Genomic DNA, 16,521 nt, shown 5'->3' with positions numbered 1-16,521 from the left:
TGACATCCATCTGTTGTAGTATTTTAGAACATATTCAGATGTCAAACACATTCTGGTATCTTGAGCACAATGATATTGTCTATGCGAACCAGCACAGATTCCAAAAACACTGGCTGTGCAAAACTAACTCATACACAAATATATATACAGGTCTTGTTAAGATTTCAAAGTAGTTCAAAGACTGGTGATTTGTTTTCAGTGTCCAGAAATATATAGCTGCGCACTTTACACAGTACAGAAAAGTAGTATATTTGACTACAACATCAGTAAGTCACAATTTGAAACTGTCAACTATTAAACACCTGGGCATAAAAATTTGCAGTAACATGTAATTGAATGATCACATAGCCTCAATTGTAGGTAAAGCAGGAGGTAGACTTTGGTTCACTGGCAGGCTACTGGGAAAATATAGTCAGTCCACAAAGGGGCTTCCTTACAAAACTCACATGGAATATATCCTAAAATAATGTTCAAGTGTTTGAACAAGTAGGACGAATGGATGATACTGAACACATACAAAAGAAGGGCCGCACAAATGATCACAGGTTTGACTGGCTCACAGGAAACGTCCATAGAAATGCTATAAAACCTTTATTGGCAGATACTTGAAGATAGACATTTATTACCCTGAGAAGGGTTACTTAAATAGTTTCAAAAACCAGTATTATGTGAAGAATCTTTGGGCTCCATCAACCATTATAATGTTTTTCTTTCTTTGTGGGCTTAGCCCTGCCGACAAAGCTACAGCTCGGGTTCAACAAAGACACGAGGAAGAACTAGCCAGGCTTTTACATGGAATGAGTTTGGAACATTATATTAAATTTAAATCACAAATGGTGGACCAGAATTTGAACCCAGCTCCTTTAAAATATGAGCCAATTACTTTATCACTGGGCCACTTCAATCAAAAGGGTGGATGGATGGATGGATGGATGAAAAGAAATAAGGAAGGAAGGAAGATTAGTTTATAACATAAAAGTGGGGAAGTACTGCTGAACTGGGAGGAAGATTAGTTTATAACATAAAAGTGGGGAAGTACTGCTGAACTGGGAAATGATGAGAAAGGAAATACACTTTCATTCAATTTAGAGAAACCATAAAGATTTAAATCTGGATGGCTGGACATGGAATCGAGCCCAAACCTTTGCCTCACTCAAATAGCATGTGTAATGTGAAATAATAAGAGTGAAACTATACCAACTGTAGAAGCCTTGCAATCAAACTGAACACAGAGCTACAACAGTGTTATTAATTTGAAATTCCAGGTTATTTAAAAATTGAAGAAGGAACTCTGAGGTTTGCCTCATTGAGGTCATTAAATACGGTGCATTACGTAACTGCAGTCTGTTTGCCAACATTTACTTAGTGGCAGGCATCACAATACAATTTATAAACTCAAAAACATTAATTACTCACCTTAACAGGAGTGCTTGTGGGTGTTGCACCTTTCCCTCTAGTGCGTGACATGATTGCTTCCACACGTTTGCGACGGGCAATGCGCTCCTCTTCTTCCTTCTTAAGTCGTTCATCCATCTCTTTACGCAACCTGTGGAAAAAATGGAAGGAATAAATTACAGACAAATTTCTGTAAAAAAAAACTTTTCCCCCTAATTTTTAACAGCACAAACCTTTCTGCTTCCTCTCGGGCTTTTCTCTCTGCTTCTTCTTTTTCTGCTTTGGCCTTCATTTCCTCCTCCTTTTTCTTTTTTTCTTCCCTCTCCCGTCTTTCATTTTCCTTGAAAATAAAATATTTATGCATAAATGTGCATCAAGATATTCTTATCCTTTTAATATTATACGAACTGTCACTACATAGCTAAGCAACAGACCTATCAAACTGTGAATGACAATGAAATTGGGAAAGCACATAACTTGATGGCAAGTTTACCCCAAGATATTAAGAATAGATTTATCCAAGATCTTAATGAGGTAACATTTTTCACAATGGTGTTAGAAATCAAACTTAATAACTAAAAATTATTCATATAATACTCATCATGGCTATACTACATTGGAACAGAAAAGTATACTTAATCATAAGAATGAACTACTATTTATTTCCTTGTGAGAAACTTTTCCTAGGGGATACAAGAATACACTATCACCATTTTATACACAATCATATAGAATTTAAAATCACTGTTTGGTTCCTGTTTCAAGACTTGGAAGGTTCTCAGCATTGTGCAAGTCTTCTGATGTGAACTATTCAGCTGCTCAAGTGGAATCATCCAGAGGTACAACATGATTTAAATCTGCCATGATCAATTACATGGTTTTAAAACATATTTCAAAAAATATATATTACTGAATATTCAATTATTAAACACATATTCACAGGTAGAAAACAAATTTTTTAAGATTTTTTTATCTATTTTTGACACTGAACTAATTTGTACTCATGGTGCCATATAAACAATAACATTATCCTCAGAACTACCTGGATAGCTAGCAAGAGTCTTTGCTCCTCAGCTTTTCGTGCTTCCTCCACAAGGCGCAGCTGTTCCTCTTCAAAGCGACGCTGTTCTTCTTCTTCTAACCGTATACGTTCCTCCTCTTTCCGACGCTCTTCTTCCTGTTCTCATGTCAAATTTTTAATTAGATTATAGAAAAATTAATAATAACAGTGATTATGATAAAGAGCAATGGTATGTTATACACATTACCAGAGAAAAGAATGTTCCTCAAACATGCACATTTTTTCCATAAAACAGACTACAGGATTCAAGTTATTAAATTATTTAAAATAAATGAAAGATACCATGTAATTCACAATTTTTCCTCCATGTGTAAAAAAGCTTGTCAAAGTAACAGATATGAATCAAAAACACACATTGCTTTATATGTGTAAATAAACTGAGTTCTATCTTTGTAATAATTTCATGAAAACCTGATTCTTTCTCAGCCAGTCCACAGTGACTTAATATCGCTTATGTTGTGTAATTAATGTTCACAGAACAGATGCTAAAGTTCTTTCAAGTCCAGATGAACAACTCTACCTGTATGTATTGTTCTGCTGCCAATTTATCTGATAATGGAAAAAATGCTTTTGCTGTGGGATGCAAATGGTCACATGAAATACCTCCTGGATTTGACATCAACAACATGAAGCTCGGTACATGCATAATGACTGTCTGCAAATAGATGAATTTCTGGGCAAAGAAATTGCTATATCACTAACTATATCACATGATATGAAAGCTATTTAATACCTGACATCAGCACACCATCAGTGCAGTAATGCAATTTGAGGAAGTAAGTCTTATAAACTCCGTCTTTCTTCTGAGAGTGCTTGGGTATTATAGCATAGGAATTATTTATGCACTTTAATTTGTACTCTTTTAAACATCTGTCATAAGTTTTCTAATTAAAGTTCAACTGAAATTATTTATCATTTTTTACTTTTTCCACATCACTGGGCGTCATCTCTCACAGAATCTATACAAGTACCATTAGTGTATCAGTTCTATTGCAAATCTATATTATGTATTTTTGCTTTTCAACATGTTCCACATCCTCAAAGATCTCCTCACTATGGGCACATAATACAAGCAGTGAATTTAATCTAACATTATGCTTCTTAAGATGGATCAGTATCAACAAGTCCTGGAAGGAATGACAGAACAGCATAAAATACCACTGGAGGAACACAAGGTTGGTTGGGCAACACTGGCATGATATCCTTCAGGAGGACATCCAACAACTCTATCAATCAATACTAAGCCGAATAACTGTTTGCATGAAGGACAGAGATGGACCAACACCTTATTCACTTGCTCAATTTGTAAAGTCCTTTCTCTTGAACAAATCATCCAATTTTTCTGAAATTGTAATTATTTGTTTACATGTACATCACACCGACCAATTTTTATCTCATTCGGATAACTTCTTCATGGTGTGTCTTTTTTGTCTTAGAGTGTATTACTGTATTTTAGTTTGTTGTAAATTTTAGCCCCACATATTCTGGTGTTTTAGGGTACAGCCTTAAATGCTGTGTTGGAAATTTAAAAATCTCTCTTAGGCAAGTGCTTTAGTTGCACTAGATATGGGTAATTTCAAGTGTATGTTGATTTTTATGTAAGAACATCATATGGAAAGGAACAGATGGTCTATTGAAATGTTTTAATGTTTTGCAATACTCATTTGTAGTCATTTTCATTTACAATCTGAGAGCCTTGTGACACTTGCTGAATTCTCCCACAAGATTATGCTATAACAAATAACTGACAAAGTAACACTACACCATCTTTCCAGTGCCATGTTTGTGGCAACTGACAAAATACATCTTAGAAATGTAAAGCTACTCAAATTATTTCTAAATAGTCTGTGTGTTTCACCCAATTTAAATTTTTGTCTAGTTTTTGGGTCTAAGAACTTTACATGGTTTGCTTCTGTAATCTACTGATCGTTGCCAGTTATTTTTATGTCTCTCCATTCTAATGGTTTAGTCTCAAATTGCATCACCTGGATTTTAGTTACATTTAGTTTTAGTCAATTTTGATGGAAGCACAATTCAAATTTTTCTATAGTATCTTTCACACTTTCTGGAATTTTTCAAGAATCTCATTTTCAACTAGAACTGATTTATCACCCACAAAATAAGAGTCAATAAACATCAATAATAACACATTTACATATAATAGGAGCAGATAGGGAGGCAATATTGAAACTTCTCCTTTACCTCGGGAAACTCTTTTTCCAAACAGATAAGTAATTGCTTGAATCTGACATTACAATTACTCTGGTGCTATCTTTTAAGTATGAAATGAACTATTGTAAAGCACTGTCCCTCCTTTCACAATACATAACTAATTTATGAAGAAGTAAGAAGCGATTCACTGAACTAATGATTTTGTCAGATAGCAGACTATTCCTGTCACCTATTTACCACTGTATAACAGGAAGCATATCTTTTGAGTAAACTCGCTGCTGGCATGGACAGCACTTTTTCTTCTTGGAAACCAAACCAGTTTCTAAAAATTATGTCAGTTATGTAAGACATTTTTTAATTTGTTTTGCTGCAATGTTTTAAAATATGGGAGAAGACCGACAGAAGAGAAACACAGCAGTAATTCCTCATGTCTTCTATTGTTCCCTTTTTGGATAATTGTTTACCTCTGTGTTTTTCAAAACATGTGAGAAAGATCACTGCTCAAACGATGGTTTTTAATAATTGGCGTTAGTCAGCCAGTCACTCAGGCAGTAGCAGCCGACCGAGACAGACACAGCAACAGGGAAGTAACCACTTTTGTAACATTTACAAGGTCCTAACCAGGAGTGAATTTTATTATATCATCCGTGTGCTTTATAGTTTAGTTTCTTGAGTTTCTGCGTGTAAATTTAATATCTAATAGCCACTGTTCTCGTATTTTCGTTTGCGTCAGAAAGTAAACGGATTTTGTGACATATTACAAGTTCCTAAACAGGGGTGAATTATTTTGTTTCACCTGAGTTCGTCGGTAGTTAAGTTTTCGAATATCTGCGTATTATTAGACACAGTTCCTACGTTTTCATCAGGGTGTACAGTAGAGTTGTGCATCATGTGCCGATAGTCCGTTTATCTGCATAGTTTAGTTTTCCACGGTCTTTAGTATGGACAGGGACTGCGACTGTTGTGTGTGGATGCGAGCTGAGTTGGTGTACTTAGCTCTCAGATCCAGGCTGTCATGGCTTTGGTTACGCAGCTTGAGGCTGCAGTGGATGGGCATCACTGTTGTGGGGATCCAATGGACGTCCAACACGTCCCGAGTCCACCAATCGGTCCTCGCCAGTGGCCAACCCAGTTACTGCTCGCACTGAGGGTGATCCCTCACCTGTGGTCGAGTGGGAGGACACCCCAGGGCAAAACAGGTGGCGAAAGACTTGGCTGCACGAAAGGCCTCCCCGGTTTGTCTGACAAAGAGGTTCCAGGTGCTGTCTGTAGCTGACATTGTCACTGAGCCAGATGTTGTCGCCTGTCCTGTTTCAGAGGAAACCACTCAGCCTGCAAGATCCGGGCAATCACAGAGGGTGGGATTAATGGTAGTTGGGACCTACAACGTTAGGCGCATTATGGGGCCCCTTAGGGACTTGGCTGACAAGGGTAAGAAAACCAATGTGCACTCCGTGTGCATACCAGCTGGAGTCATTCCAGATGTGGAAAGGGTTCTCACGGATGCCATGAAGAGCACAGGGTCCAGCCAACTGCAGGTGGCTGCTCATGTCGGTACCAATGATGTGTGTCACTTTTGGAGCAGAAGAGATTATTTCTGGTTTCGAGCAGCTAACAGAAGTGGTAAATGCTGCCAGTCTTGCTTGCAAGATGAAAGCAGAGCTGACCTGACCATTTGCAGCATAATCAACAGGACCGATTGCGGACCTCTGGTACAGAGCCGAGCGGAGGGTCTGAATCAGAGGCTCAGACGGTTCTGCGACCGTGTAGGCTGCAGATTCCTCGACTTGCGCCAAAGGATGGTTGGGTTTCAGGTTCTGCTGAATAGGTCAGGTGTCCACTATATGCAGGAGGTGGCTACACAGGTAGCAGGGACTGTGTAGGGTAGACTGGGCAGTTTTTTAGGTCAGAGGGTCTCAGGAAAACACATGGGCTTCAGTCACAAAGGGTGCAGGCCGAACACAGGAAGAACGCAGATACAGGAACCATTGGTATAACAGTTGTAAATTGTCGTAGCTGTGTTGGGAAAGTACCAGAGCTCCAAGCGCTAATAGAAAGCACTGATGCTCAAATCGTTATAGGCACTGAAAGTTGGCTAAAGCTGGATATAAGCTCAGCCAAAATTTTTGTAAAGAACCTAATGGTGTTCCGAAAGGATACGCTAAACACAGTTGGCAGTGGCGTGTTTGTTGGTGTCAGAAGTAGTTTAACTCGTCGCGAAATTGAAGTAGATACTTCCTGTGAGATAGTATGGGTAGAGGTCATTGTTGGCAACAGGAATAAAATAATAATTGGATCCTTTTACCGAGCTCCCACTGCAGATGATACAGTTGCTGAAAGGTTGAAAGAAAACTTGAGTTTGATTTAAAACACGTACATCACTCATACGATAATAGTTGGTGGTGACTTTAATTTACCCCCGATACGTTGGCGAAACTACATGTTCAATTCCAGAGGTATGCATAAAATATCATCCAAAATTGTGCTAAACGCATTCTCTGAAAATTATTTTGAGCAGTTAGTTCATGAGCCCACATGAATAGTAAACAGTTGGGAAAACAACCTTGACCTCTTAGCAATAAATAATCCTGAGATAATAACGAGCATCAAAACCGATTCAGGGATTAGTGAACACAGGGTTGTCATAGCGAGATTGAATATTGTAATCGCCAAATCCTCGAAAAATATACTTATTCAAAAAAGCAGATAAAAATTCACATCACGCCTTCCTGAGAGACAATCTCCTCTCATTCCAAATTAATAATATAAGTGTAGACTAGATGTGGCTTGAATTCAAAGAAATAGTATCAGCAGCAATTGAGATATTTATACCAAATAAATTAAATGATGGAGCTGATCTTCCTTGGTACAAAAAAAGGGTTAGAATACTGTTGCAGAAACAATGAAACAAACATGCCAAATTTAAACAGACGCGAAACCCCCAAGATTGGTGATCTTTTACAGAAGCTTGAAATTTAGCGCGGACTTCAATGCGAGACACTTATAACAGTTTCCACAATGAAACTTTGTCTCGAAACCTGGCATAAAATCCAAAGAGATTCTGGTAGTATGTGAAGTATGTTAGCAGCAAGAAACAATCACTGCCTTCTCTGCGCGATAGCAATGGAGATCCTATCGAAGACAGTGCTGCCGAAGCAGAGTTACTAAACACAGCCTTTCAAAATGCCTTCACAAAAGAAGACGAAGTAAATATTCCAGAATTCGAATCGAAAACAGCTGCTAACATGAGTAAATATCCTTGGAGTAGTGAACCAACTCAAATCACTTAATAAAATCAAATCTTCTGGTCCCGACATTATACCAATTAGGTTCCTTTCAGAGTATGCTGATGCATTAGCTCCATACGTAACAATCATATACAACTGTTCACTCGACGAAAGATCCGTACCCAAAGACTGGAAAGTTGCACAGGTCACACCAATATTCAAGAAACGTAGTTGGAGTAATCCACTAAATTACAGGCCCATATTGTTAACGTCGATATGCAGCAGGATTTTGGAACATATATTGTGTTCATTATGAATTACCTCAAAGAAAACGGTCTACTGACACACAATCAAATGGGTTTAGAAAACATCGTTCCTGTGAAACATAACTAGCTCTTTATTCACATGAAGTGTGGAGAGCTATTGACAAGGGATTTCAGATTGATTCTGTATTTCTGGATTTCCGGAATGCTTTTCACATGGTACCACACAAGCAGCTCATTGTGAAATTGCGTGCTTAAAGCAGCTCATTGTGAAATTGCGTGCTTATGGAATATCATCTCGGTTATGTAACTGGATTTGTGACTTCCTGTCAGAGAGGTCACAGTTCGTAGTAACTGATGGAAAGTCATCGAGTAAAACAGAAGTGATTTCTGGCATTCCCCAAGGTAGTGTTATAGGCCCTTTGCTGTTCCTTATCTATATAAACTGTGGTGTCACCGCCAGACACCACACTTGCTAGGTGGTAGCTTAAATCGGCCGCGGTCCATTAGTACATGTCGGACCCGCGTGTCGCCACTGTCAGGATCGCAGACCGAGCGCCACCACAAGGCAGGTCTCGAGAGACGTACTAGCACTCGCCCCAGTTGTACGGACGACATTGCTAGCGACTACACGTACGAAGCCTTTCTCTCATTTGCCGAGAGACAGTTAGAATAGCCTTCAGCTAAGTTAATGGCTACGACCTAGCAAGGCGCCATTTGTACCATTGTATGTATCTGAAGATAGTCTCACTTGTATCATCAAGAATGCTGTATACCAAAGGACGATATAAAAGTTAAGTGTTCTAGTAGCTACGTTCTTTTCTTTATCACATTCATCACGTATCCTGTTCCAGACTTCGCGCCAGTCGGCGTGAGTTGACGCGTGCCCTTTCGGCTACTTCACTGTGGACTGGCTGCCTTAACAGTCCACTACATAAACGATTAGGGAGACAATCTGAGCAGCCGTCTTCGGTTGTTTGCAGAGACGCTGTCCTTTATCAACAATAAAGTCATCAGAAGATGAAAACAAACTGCAAAACGATTTACAAAAGATAATTGAATGGTGTGGAAAGTGGCAGTTGGCCCTAAATAATGAAAAGTGTAAGGTCATCCATAATAGTGTTAAAAGGAACTTGTTAAACTTCGGTTACACGATAAATCAATGTAATCTAAAAGCCATAAATTCAACTAAATACCTAGGTATTACAGTTACAAACGACTTAAATTGAAATGAACACATAGAAAATGTTGTGGGGAAGGCTAATCAAAGACTGTGTTTTATTGGCAGGACACTTAGGAAAGTAACAGACCTAATAAGTAGACTGCCTACACTATGCTTGTCCATCCTCTTTTAGAATACTGCTGCGCGGTGTGGGATCCTTACCAGATAGGACTGACGGAGTACATCGAAAAAGTTCAAAGAAAGGCAGCACGTTTTGTATTAACGCGAAATATGGGAGAGAGTGTCACAGAAATGATACAGGATTTGTGCTGGAAATGATTAAAAGAAAGGTGTTTTTCGTTGCGACGGAATCTTCTCATGAAATTCCAATTACCAACTTTCTCCCCCGAATGCGAAAATATTTTGTTGACACCAACCTATATAGGGAGCAACAATCATCATGATAAAATAAGGGAAATCAGGGCTCGTTCGGAAAGATATAAGTGTTTATTCTTTTCGCACACTATACGAGATTGGAACAATAGAGAATTGTGAAGGTGGTTCGATGAACCCTCTGCTAGGTACTTAAATGTGATTTGCAGAGTATCTATGTAGATGTAGAAGAATAGTGGCTGTGAAGTGATATCATACACACCCTCAATTACAGATCTGGGTATTCCATCCAACAAAGATGTGTTTTTGTTTTTTAAAGACAATATTTTATTTTCCACATAATTTTAGGCTATATTCTCAAATTTTTAAAAAACTGTGTTTTGGTTGTTTTACAAGCACATGAAATTTGCCTTGTCACAATAGACTGTCTGATCTACATCTGATCTAATCACAGTTAAAAAGAATTCTGAAATTCAAACAGGGTTTACTGTTATATCATTTTTTTATTAAAATTTTCAAAGTCTCTTGGTTTTTGATTGTGGTTCCTAATTCCAAGTGAACAACAGACCACAAACGCTTTTTTCTTATTTCTATGATAGAGGATGAATGTATTACTTACCTGTACAACTTTTCTGAATACAGCTTTATACAGTTTGACATACATAACAAAATTATGGTTTCTATTACATTTTAGCTCATTGTAGAGCTGTCTCTTTTTAGCACCAGACATTTTTATTCCTGGCATAACATATTTAAGTTTATTATTTACTTTCTTTTGCTAGGTTCTAGGAGGAGAGGATTCACTGAATACATATACAAAACAATTTAATGACTTGTCAAAATTTCTGCTGCTTGAGCTGCAGTGGTCTACTTGCCAGCTTACACTATTAAGTTTACTGCAGTAAAAATTCATATTACTTTAGCTGAAATTTATTTTTTATGCATTTCTTGAGGCTTTGGTTCATCTGATAGGGGAGCTCAATAAATAGAGCTGAATGTCTGGAGATACTTAGGTCTACGCAGTACTTATTTGCATTTTTAAACTGTTAGTCTGTAACATTATCATCAATGCAGGTCACTGATCTGCTGTTCTGTAATAACTTCAGGAAAGTTGAACTTCAAATCGGATTTCTGAGCAAGTCAAAAATTTTTGTAGTGTAACTGCTTTAAACTACAATATTTATGTTAAAATCTGCTGTGATCACAGATGTTTTCTTATTTTCTTTCTGAATTATTTCCACTAGCAGACACTGGAGTTTAGTTAAGGACACTTTTGTTACAGCAGTTGCAGGAATTCTAGTGACTGCTAGAGTCATTGTATTCTGATCACTTAAATACACAGAGCAACTCTTAAATGCACTATTCTCTTTTCAGTAATTAAAATCACTTCTCACTTCATAACTTTCTGAGGCATCCACAAGCATGCAGGAACCTCCATGAGACTTATTTCTACTTTCAAATCTGCATGCTACCTTAAAACTATTAGTAATATTTAACACTTATATAGAATTTTCTGTTAACCAGTGCACATAAAAGCAAACTGTTCTGATGTTTATGCATTCTGAAAGAATAATTTTAAGTTAATCAACTTTAGCCATTGATATTCTGAAGCATCACTAGAGCATACTACGATTTGAGGTATGCTCTTTCTTTCGCATTCATGCCTTTTATTCTCACTTTGCACCTTGGATTTATCACCGCTATAAGAATGTATCTTGTTTTTAATGATTTTGCACACGTGTACAAAGATACTACTGAAATTTATGGAGCATAACCTATTGAAGTGTGTGTCATATTTTTGCAGGCATTTATAATTTAAATACTTATTTGGGTCAATGACTACTGCTCCAAGCATGTCACCTGCATTCCTTAATACTATTAATATTGTCATTGTTCCCTAATACTGCTATTTACTCTGTTAACATATGATTTATCTATCTTCTGTGAACAATACCATTAATTACTAGCCTGGAGGTTGTGTACACATTTTTAGTGACCTCATTTTACTCTGTTTAACTTTTCATTTCTTCCACACTGGTGATGAAGAGTTTGTGCCCAAGTTAATTAAAACAGTTCTGTAGTTTTCAGCTTTGTTTCCATTTCTGTTCATGTTACTCTTCATGTGTGTTTAAAACATTTGTTTCGCTGATCGGATTCCAGGATGAACATCAATCTGGCATAAGAACATTTATTAACATGAAGTCATCTGTTATCGGGATATCACTTTTGTCACTCCCATTCTTTGTACCATTTTCACACTTGTCCTTTTTGTTACAGGTGACCAAGTTTTTCCACTGAAGAAGTTCTCTGTATTATTTCCAATTACACTGTGTGCACGCAAATGTTTTTCACTTTGTTTTATAATTGGCTGTTTTTATTTTTTATTTTATTTTTTTTACACATAAAAGGTATTTTCTTTGACTAATCAGTTTTACATTCACTTGCTTTAGTGTTAAAATTTCCATTTTCAGCATTTCAATGTCACTTCGAAGCAATTTAATGTTTTCTTCTTTGGACTTCACTGTACTTTGGAGTTAACAAAATAGATGGAGAATCATGTTTTATGAGTTTTAAATTTACTTTTGCACACTTTTCATGTACCCAGCAATTACACTTTACACACAAGATACCGTTCACTCAAAAGAAAGAAAAAAGTCAAGATACCGTAAGTACAACTTATTTTTAATATTTAGCACATTAAATTGAAAAATGGAAAGTTTACCAATCTTTGCCTCTCGAGCTCTGCTTCCCTCTCTGCTTGTTCCCGAGCTAGACGTCTCCTCTCAGCCAGTGCTGCCTTCGCTTCTTCTTCTGTAGTTATTCGCGTTTTGGCTATCATGGAAGCTGGTCGAAGCAAAAATAATTAGTGAACAACAATCCAACACTTCAGGATACTTCATTATCTTACACTATACATACCTGTCATCTCCGCTTCAGTTTCAGACACCTGAGCAGTGGAAGTATCTATGCCCTTAACTTCTTGCCTTTCTTCACCAGTAACTACTTGTCCTGCCTCAAGTGCATCTGATTTAATATCGTCTGTAATTTGGGGGGCAGATTTTTCTTCTTTCAGTTCTAATGGTTTTTTATTTCCTTCATTCAATTCAGTTACCTCTTTCTTTATCTCACTTGATTCAACTGATTTCTTAATCTCCTCCTGCTGATCACTCGGCTCTACTAGTTCCTTTGGAGATGGCCCCTCTTTTAAACCACTGAGTTCAGATATCTCTTTTTCAGTCTCCTTTGATTCAACTGGTTCTTTTACAATTTCATTTGTCTTTTCTGGAAATTCTCCGAGTTCTGTTGTAGGTACAACTGCTACTACATCTGACCCTGTGCTCTCAGTGCCTTCAGACTTACTGTTTTCTTTTGAAATCATTTTATCCTTCTCTGCCTCCGAAACTTCCTGTCCTTGTGGTAGTAATGGTGTACCTTCAGAGCCTGGAGACTGTAGAGGAGTACCCTTGGGAGTTATTTTTGGTGATGCCTGGAATTAAATACATATTAAATTTTGATTTTTTAGACCTATGACAAGTGTAACTTAACCTATATCACTATGTAAAGTATGCAGTTATTGTGAATACCTTTGATACCTTTGTTATCTTTTCAGTAGGTTTCTTTGGTAAGTTTTCTGGTTTTGTTGGTTTCTTCGTACCATGAACTCTTGGTATTGGAGGCTTAGATACTTCCTTCTCACCACCTGGGCTCTGCAGCTTTGAAGATTTTTGTTCTCCAGAAGCACCTACACAATAGTTTTCAATAAACATAATTTTTCAAAACAAATAACTTTCAAATATTTGTAAAAAATATTACCCAGTAAACATATAAAAATTTCTTGGTGGTAGATATATTTCTTCCAGTTGTCATTAATGCTGTAAAAACATTGTTATTCTAGATTTCTACTTCATGTATAGATAAAGAAAGAAAATACAACAAGTAATAAAAAAAATCAGAGTCACTTTACCATTAACTACATTAGTCACTCTGTTGTTATCACAGAAAAAAGAACAACAACAATTTCTAATCTGTAGCAATATATGTGTTTGAAAGTAGTATGTTGTGGAAAATGGGCAAAATTGAACTGCAAAGCCCTTTAAATAAATTTTGATTTAAAAGAAAATATCAAAGTGTTCTAAAGTAAACATAATAGAAGAAGATGCAAAAGAGAATGGGAATTTGGTCTTGCATATTGTGGTAGGTACATTCTTTTCATCATGTTTCATTTTGGTCTGATATGGTCCTACATTTCCTCTACCCTGCACGAACCTCATCTCCATATTCATACTGCATGCAACTGCCTCAACGTTTTGTGTTATATATTCCAACCTGCACCTGAAGCCATCTACTGATCCCCCTCTTACTAAATTAACTAACACTGGGTATGTTGGGCAACATTCTACCAATGTATTAAATTTTTCTTTCCATCGGTTGTAACATTCTTTTAGAGCATTGCATGTAAAATGCTTCCATGAACATCTGCTTTTCAAGTTTACCCACAGTTCATGTTTTACTATTTTACTTACATGTGCTGTAAAATTGTAATTTATGTTCTTTCCTCAATTTCAGATTGGCTTTCGATACACACTCGTTTCCATCAGATTTTCTAAGTTAAAAATAAGATTTTGTGCTAATCTAACATTTATGTTTTGTTTACTTCCTTAGAAACAAAACTATATTTTAAACAGTCTTCATATGATGAACTGTTTAATTTACACTTTTTTGAGAATAAAGATATACTTTGAATTGTGGCCTTCTTTGGAGGCCATATCTAGCAAATTGGAAAGTTTGCCAATCTCTGGAGAAATTAAATTTTTATTAAGAAACGAGGATGAGGATGATGATGATTTTTATAATAGTGGATGATGATATGATATTAATACACGAATGACATATAGAAGGCTGTATTCTTGGAGCACACAAAGAAATGCCTGACAATATATAATGATTCGGCTAAACACTGTTCCAATGTTTTAATTTCCAATAGAATACTATAGAACCATAGAAGAAATGATTTGTGTAGTAACTGAATTTCACTTTTGCATGATACTGTATAACACAAGTACAAATTCGTCTCTAAGAAACTGCTCTTGTTAAGTCACACAGAAGCAGTAAAACTGTGTATCACATGATGAGTACGAACTGTGTTTAACCGAATATCAACTAATGGCCTTTGCACATTTGTGAGTTATTCAGTACTTGATGAATAAATGTAAATCAAAAATTTAAACATCCATTTTGAACACTGTGATCAAGAGGGACATTAAAATATTTATCACAGTGACTGCTGAGCTCCTGAATATAAATGCTCTAATATATGTATTAATTAAAATAACACTGAAGGCCTGTATATCTCACAGGTAGTATCTGCACACTTGTCAGACCTTACAACTACAGCAGTTATAGAATGCCAACACAAAAAGAATGAGCTGTACCATGCTTCTGTGCTGGCTCATGGCTGACACCAGTAACTGCAATACTGAAGGGACGAGGACGGCGTGGGGCAGTTGATGGACGTGTCCGCAGGCTTGTCCCTGATCCTACGCTGTTTACGCTATGTTGGCTCAGGGCACTCACTGGTCTTGATGGAGTTACTTCGCCAGAACGCAGTCCTACAGTATGTGCAAGCAGCATGTCAGCAAAGTACACATGAATAAACAACTATTTCTTACCACTGGCACAGGAAAACATGATAAAAATAAAATAAAATGAAATTGTGAAACAGTGCATGCAAGCTGCATTGCAAAGAATTTATTACAGAACGCCAATTTGTCAGACTTCACTTCCCTGCACATCAGGCCTGTAAAAAAATATAATAATACAAACCAGAGAAAAGGACATCCCGCAATTCTGAGAAATTGTTCACGGTCCACTTCTTATTTATCCTTTTAACAGTGAATTACTTACTGACTACTGATAAAACTCAGTATACATAACAAAAGTCTCTCTGCATCTGGAAATACTGCACAGTTCATTATAAAGTAGCTTTTCATTAATGATCAGTTTTTTCAAGATTCACTCAAGAACTAGAATACAATAAATTAGAATGCTGGAAGATAGACTTATAATTTTTTACTGTGTGCTGTGCAGTACTTAATTAAAATTAAATTGATTGGTAAATCACTATAAATGCAAAGTGATTACATTTGACAAGCCAGCTTGCAGGAAGAGTTGCCTTGTTAAATAACTACAACTGAAATGTAAGGCACATTGAGGCTCCTAGGGGTTACAGAAGGGACTTAATTAGATAAAGTTTTAACAAGAAACCCATGTCCAAAAAATACTGTTTGGATGTAAGATAAGTTGGAAGAATAAAGTTTTAACAAGAAACTCATGTCCAAAAAATACTGTTTGGATGTGAAATAAGTTGGAAGATCAGAGAGTTTTCAAATCTCCTGCTTCACGGTTTGCACACAAACTGTGAACATGGGTCCACCATCAGTCTCTATTTTAATTATGACATCACATATCATTTTTGTCTGGCTAAAAAATGGATGTGAGAAACTTGTATGTTCACAACTTGGAGGTATGACTGTGGTGCTTCATGGGTATGCCATAATGTCAATTTTGATTTGGACGTCTTTTGTCATACAGAAGAGAATTTGACGACGACAGCTACTCAAAATATTGCCCATTCCATGGGCTAATGTAGAGTATACATGTCAGAGCCCATTGTCTCCATTGAAACTGATCCAATGTTCAAACTTATTTTATATTCAAATGGTACACTTTTGGAAATGGGTTCCTCATTGAAACTAAGTTCCCTCTACAAACCCTAGAAGCATGTATACTTCAAAGTTTATAATGTTAATAGCACTTTCAAGGTTGAAG

General features: G+C 36.8%; 1 protein-coding gene across 25 annotated transcripts in view; it reads right to left on the bottom strand.

Moving 5' to 3' along the window:
* Positions 1-16,521, bottom strand: part of LOC126248660 (MAP7 domain-containing protein 2-like) — a 421,589-nt gene that overhangs the window by 38,108 nt on the left and 366,960 nt on the right. For 24 of the 25 annotated variants that reach the window (XM_049949858.1, XM_049949865.1, XM_049949867.1 and 21 more), the window contains 7 exons: positions 15,126-15,302; positions 13,278-13,435; positions 12,613-13,180; positions 12,416-12,537; positions 2,438-2,572; positions 1,629-1,735; positions 1,417-1,546 (listed from right to left, as the gene is read on the bottom strand). In XM_049949858.1, the coding sequence (XP_049805815.1) occupies positions 1,417-1,546; positions 1,629-1,735; positions 2,438-2,572; positions 12,416-12,537; positions 12,613-13,180; positions 13,278-13,435; positions 15,126-15,302 (1,397 nt within the window). The remainder of the gene's footprint in view (positions 1-1,416; positions 1,547-1,628; positions 1,736-2,437; positions 2,573-12,415; positions 12,538-12,612; positions 13,181-13,277; positions 13,436-15,125; positions 15,303-16,521) is intronic. The other variant, XM_049949848.1, reaches the window with a different exon arrangement.

The sequence above is a fragment of the Schistocerca nitens genome, chromosome 3, assembly GCF_023898315.1.
Source record: "Schistocerca nitens isolate TAMUIC-IGC-003100 chromosome 3, iqSchNite1.1, whole genome shotgun sequence".
NCBI classification, from domain to species: domain Eukaryota; kingdom Metazoa; phylum Arthropoda; class Insecta; order Orthoptera; family Acrididae; genus Schistocerca; species Schistocerca nitens.
This window is presented reverse-complemented; position numbering and strand designations above follow the sequence as displayed.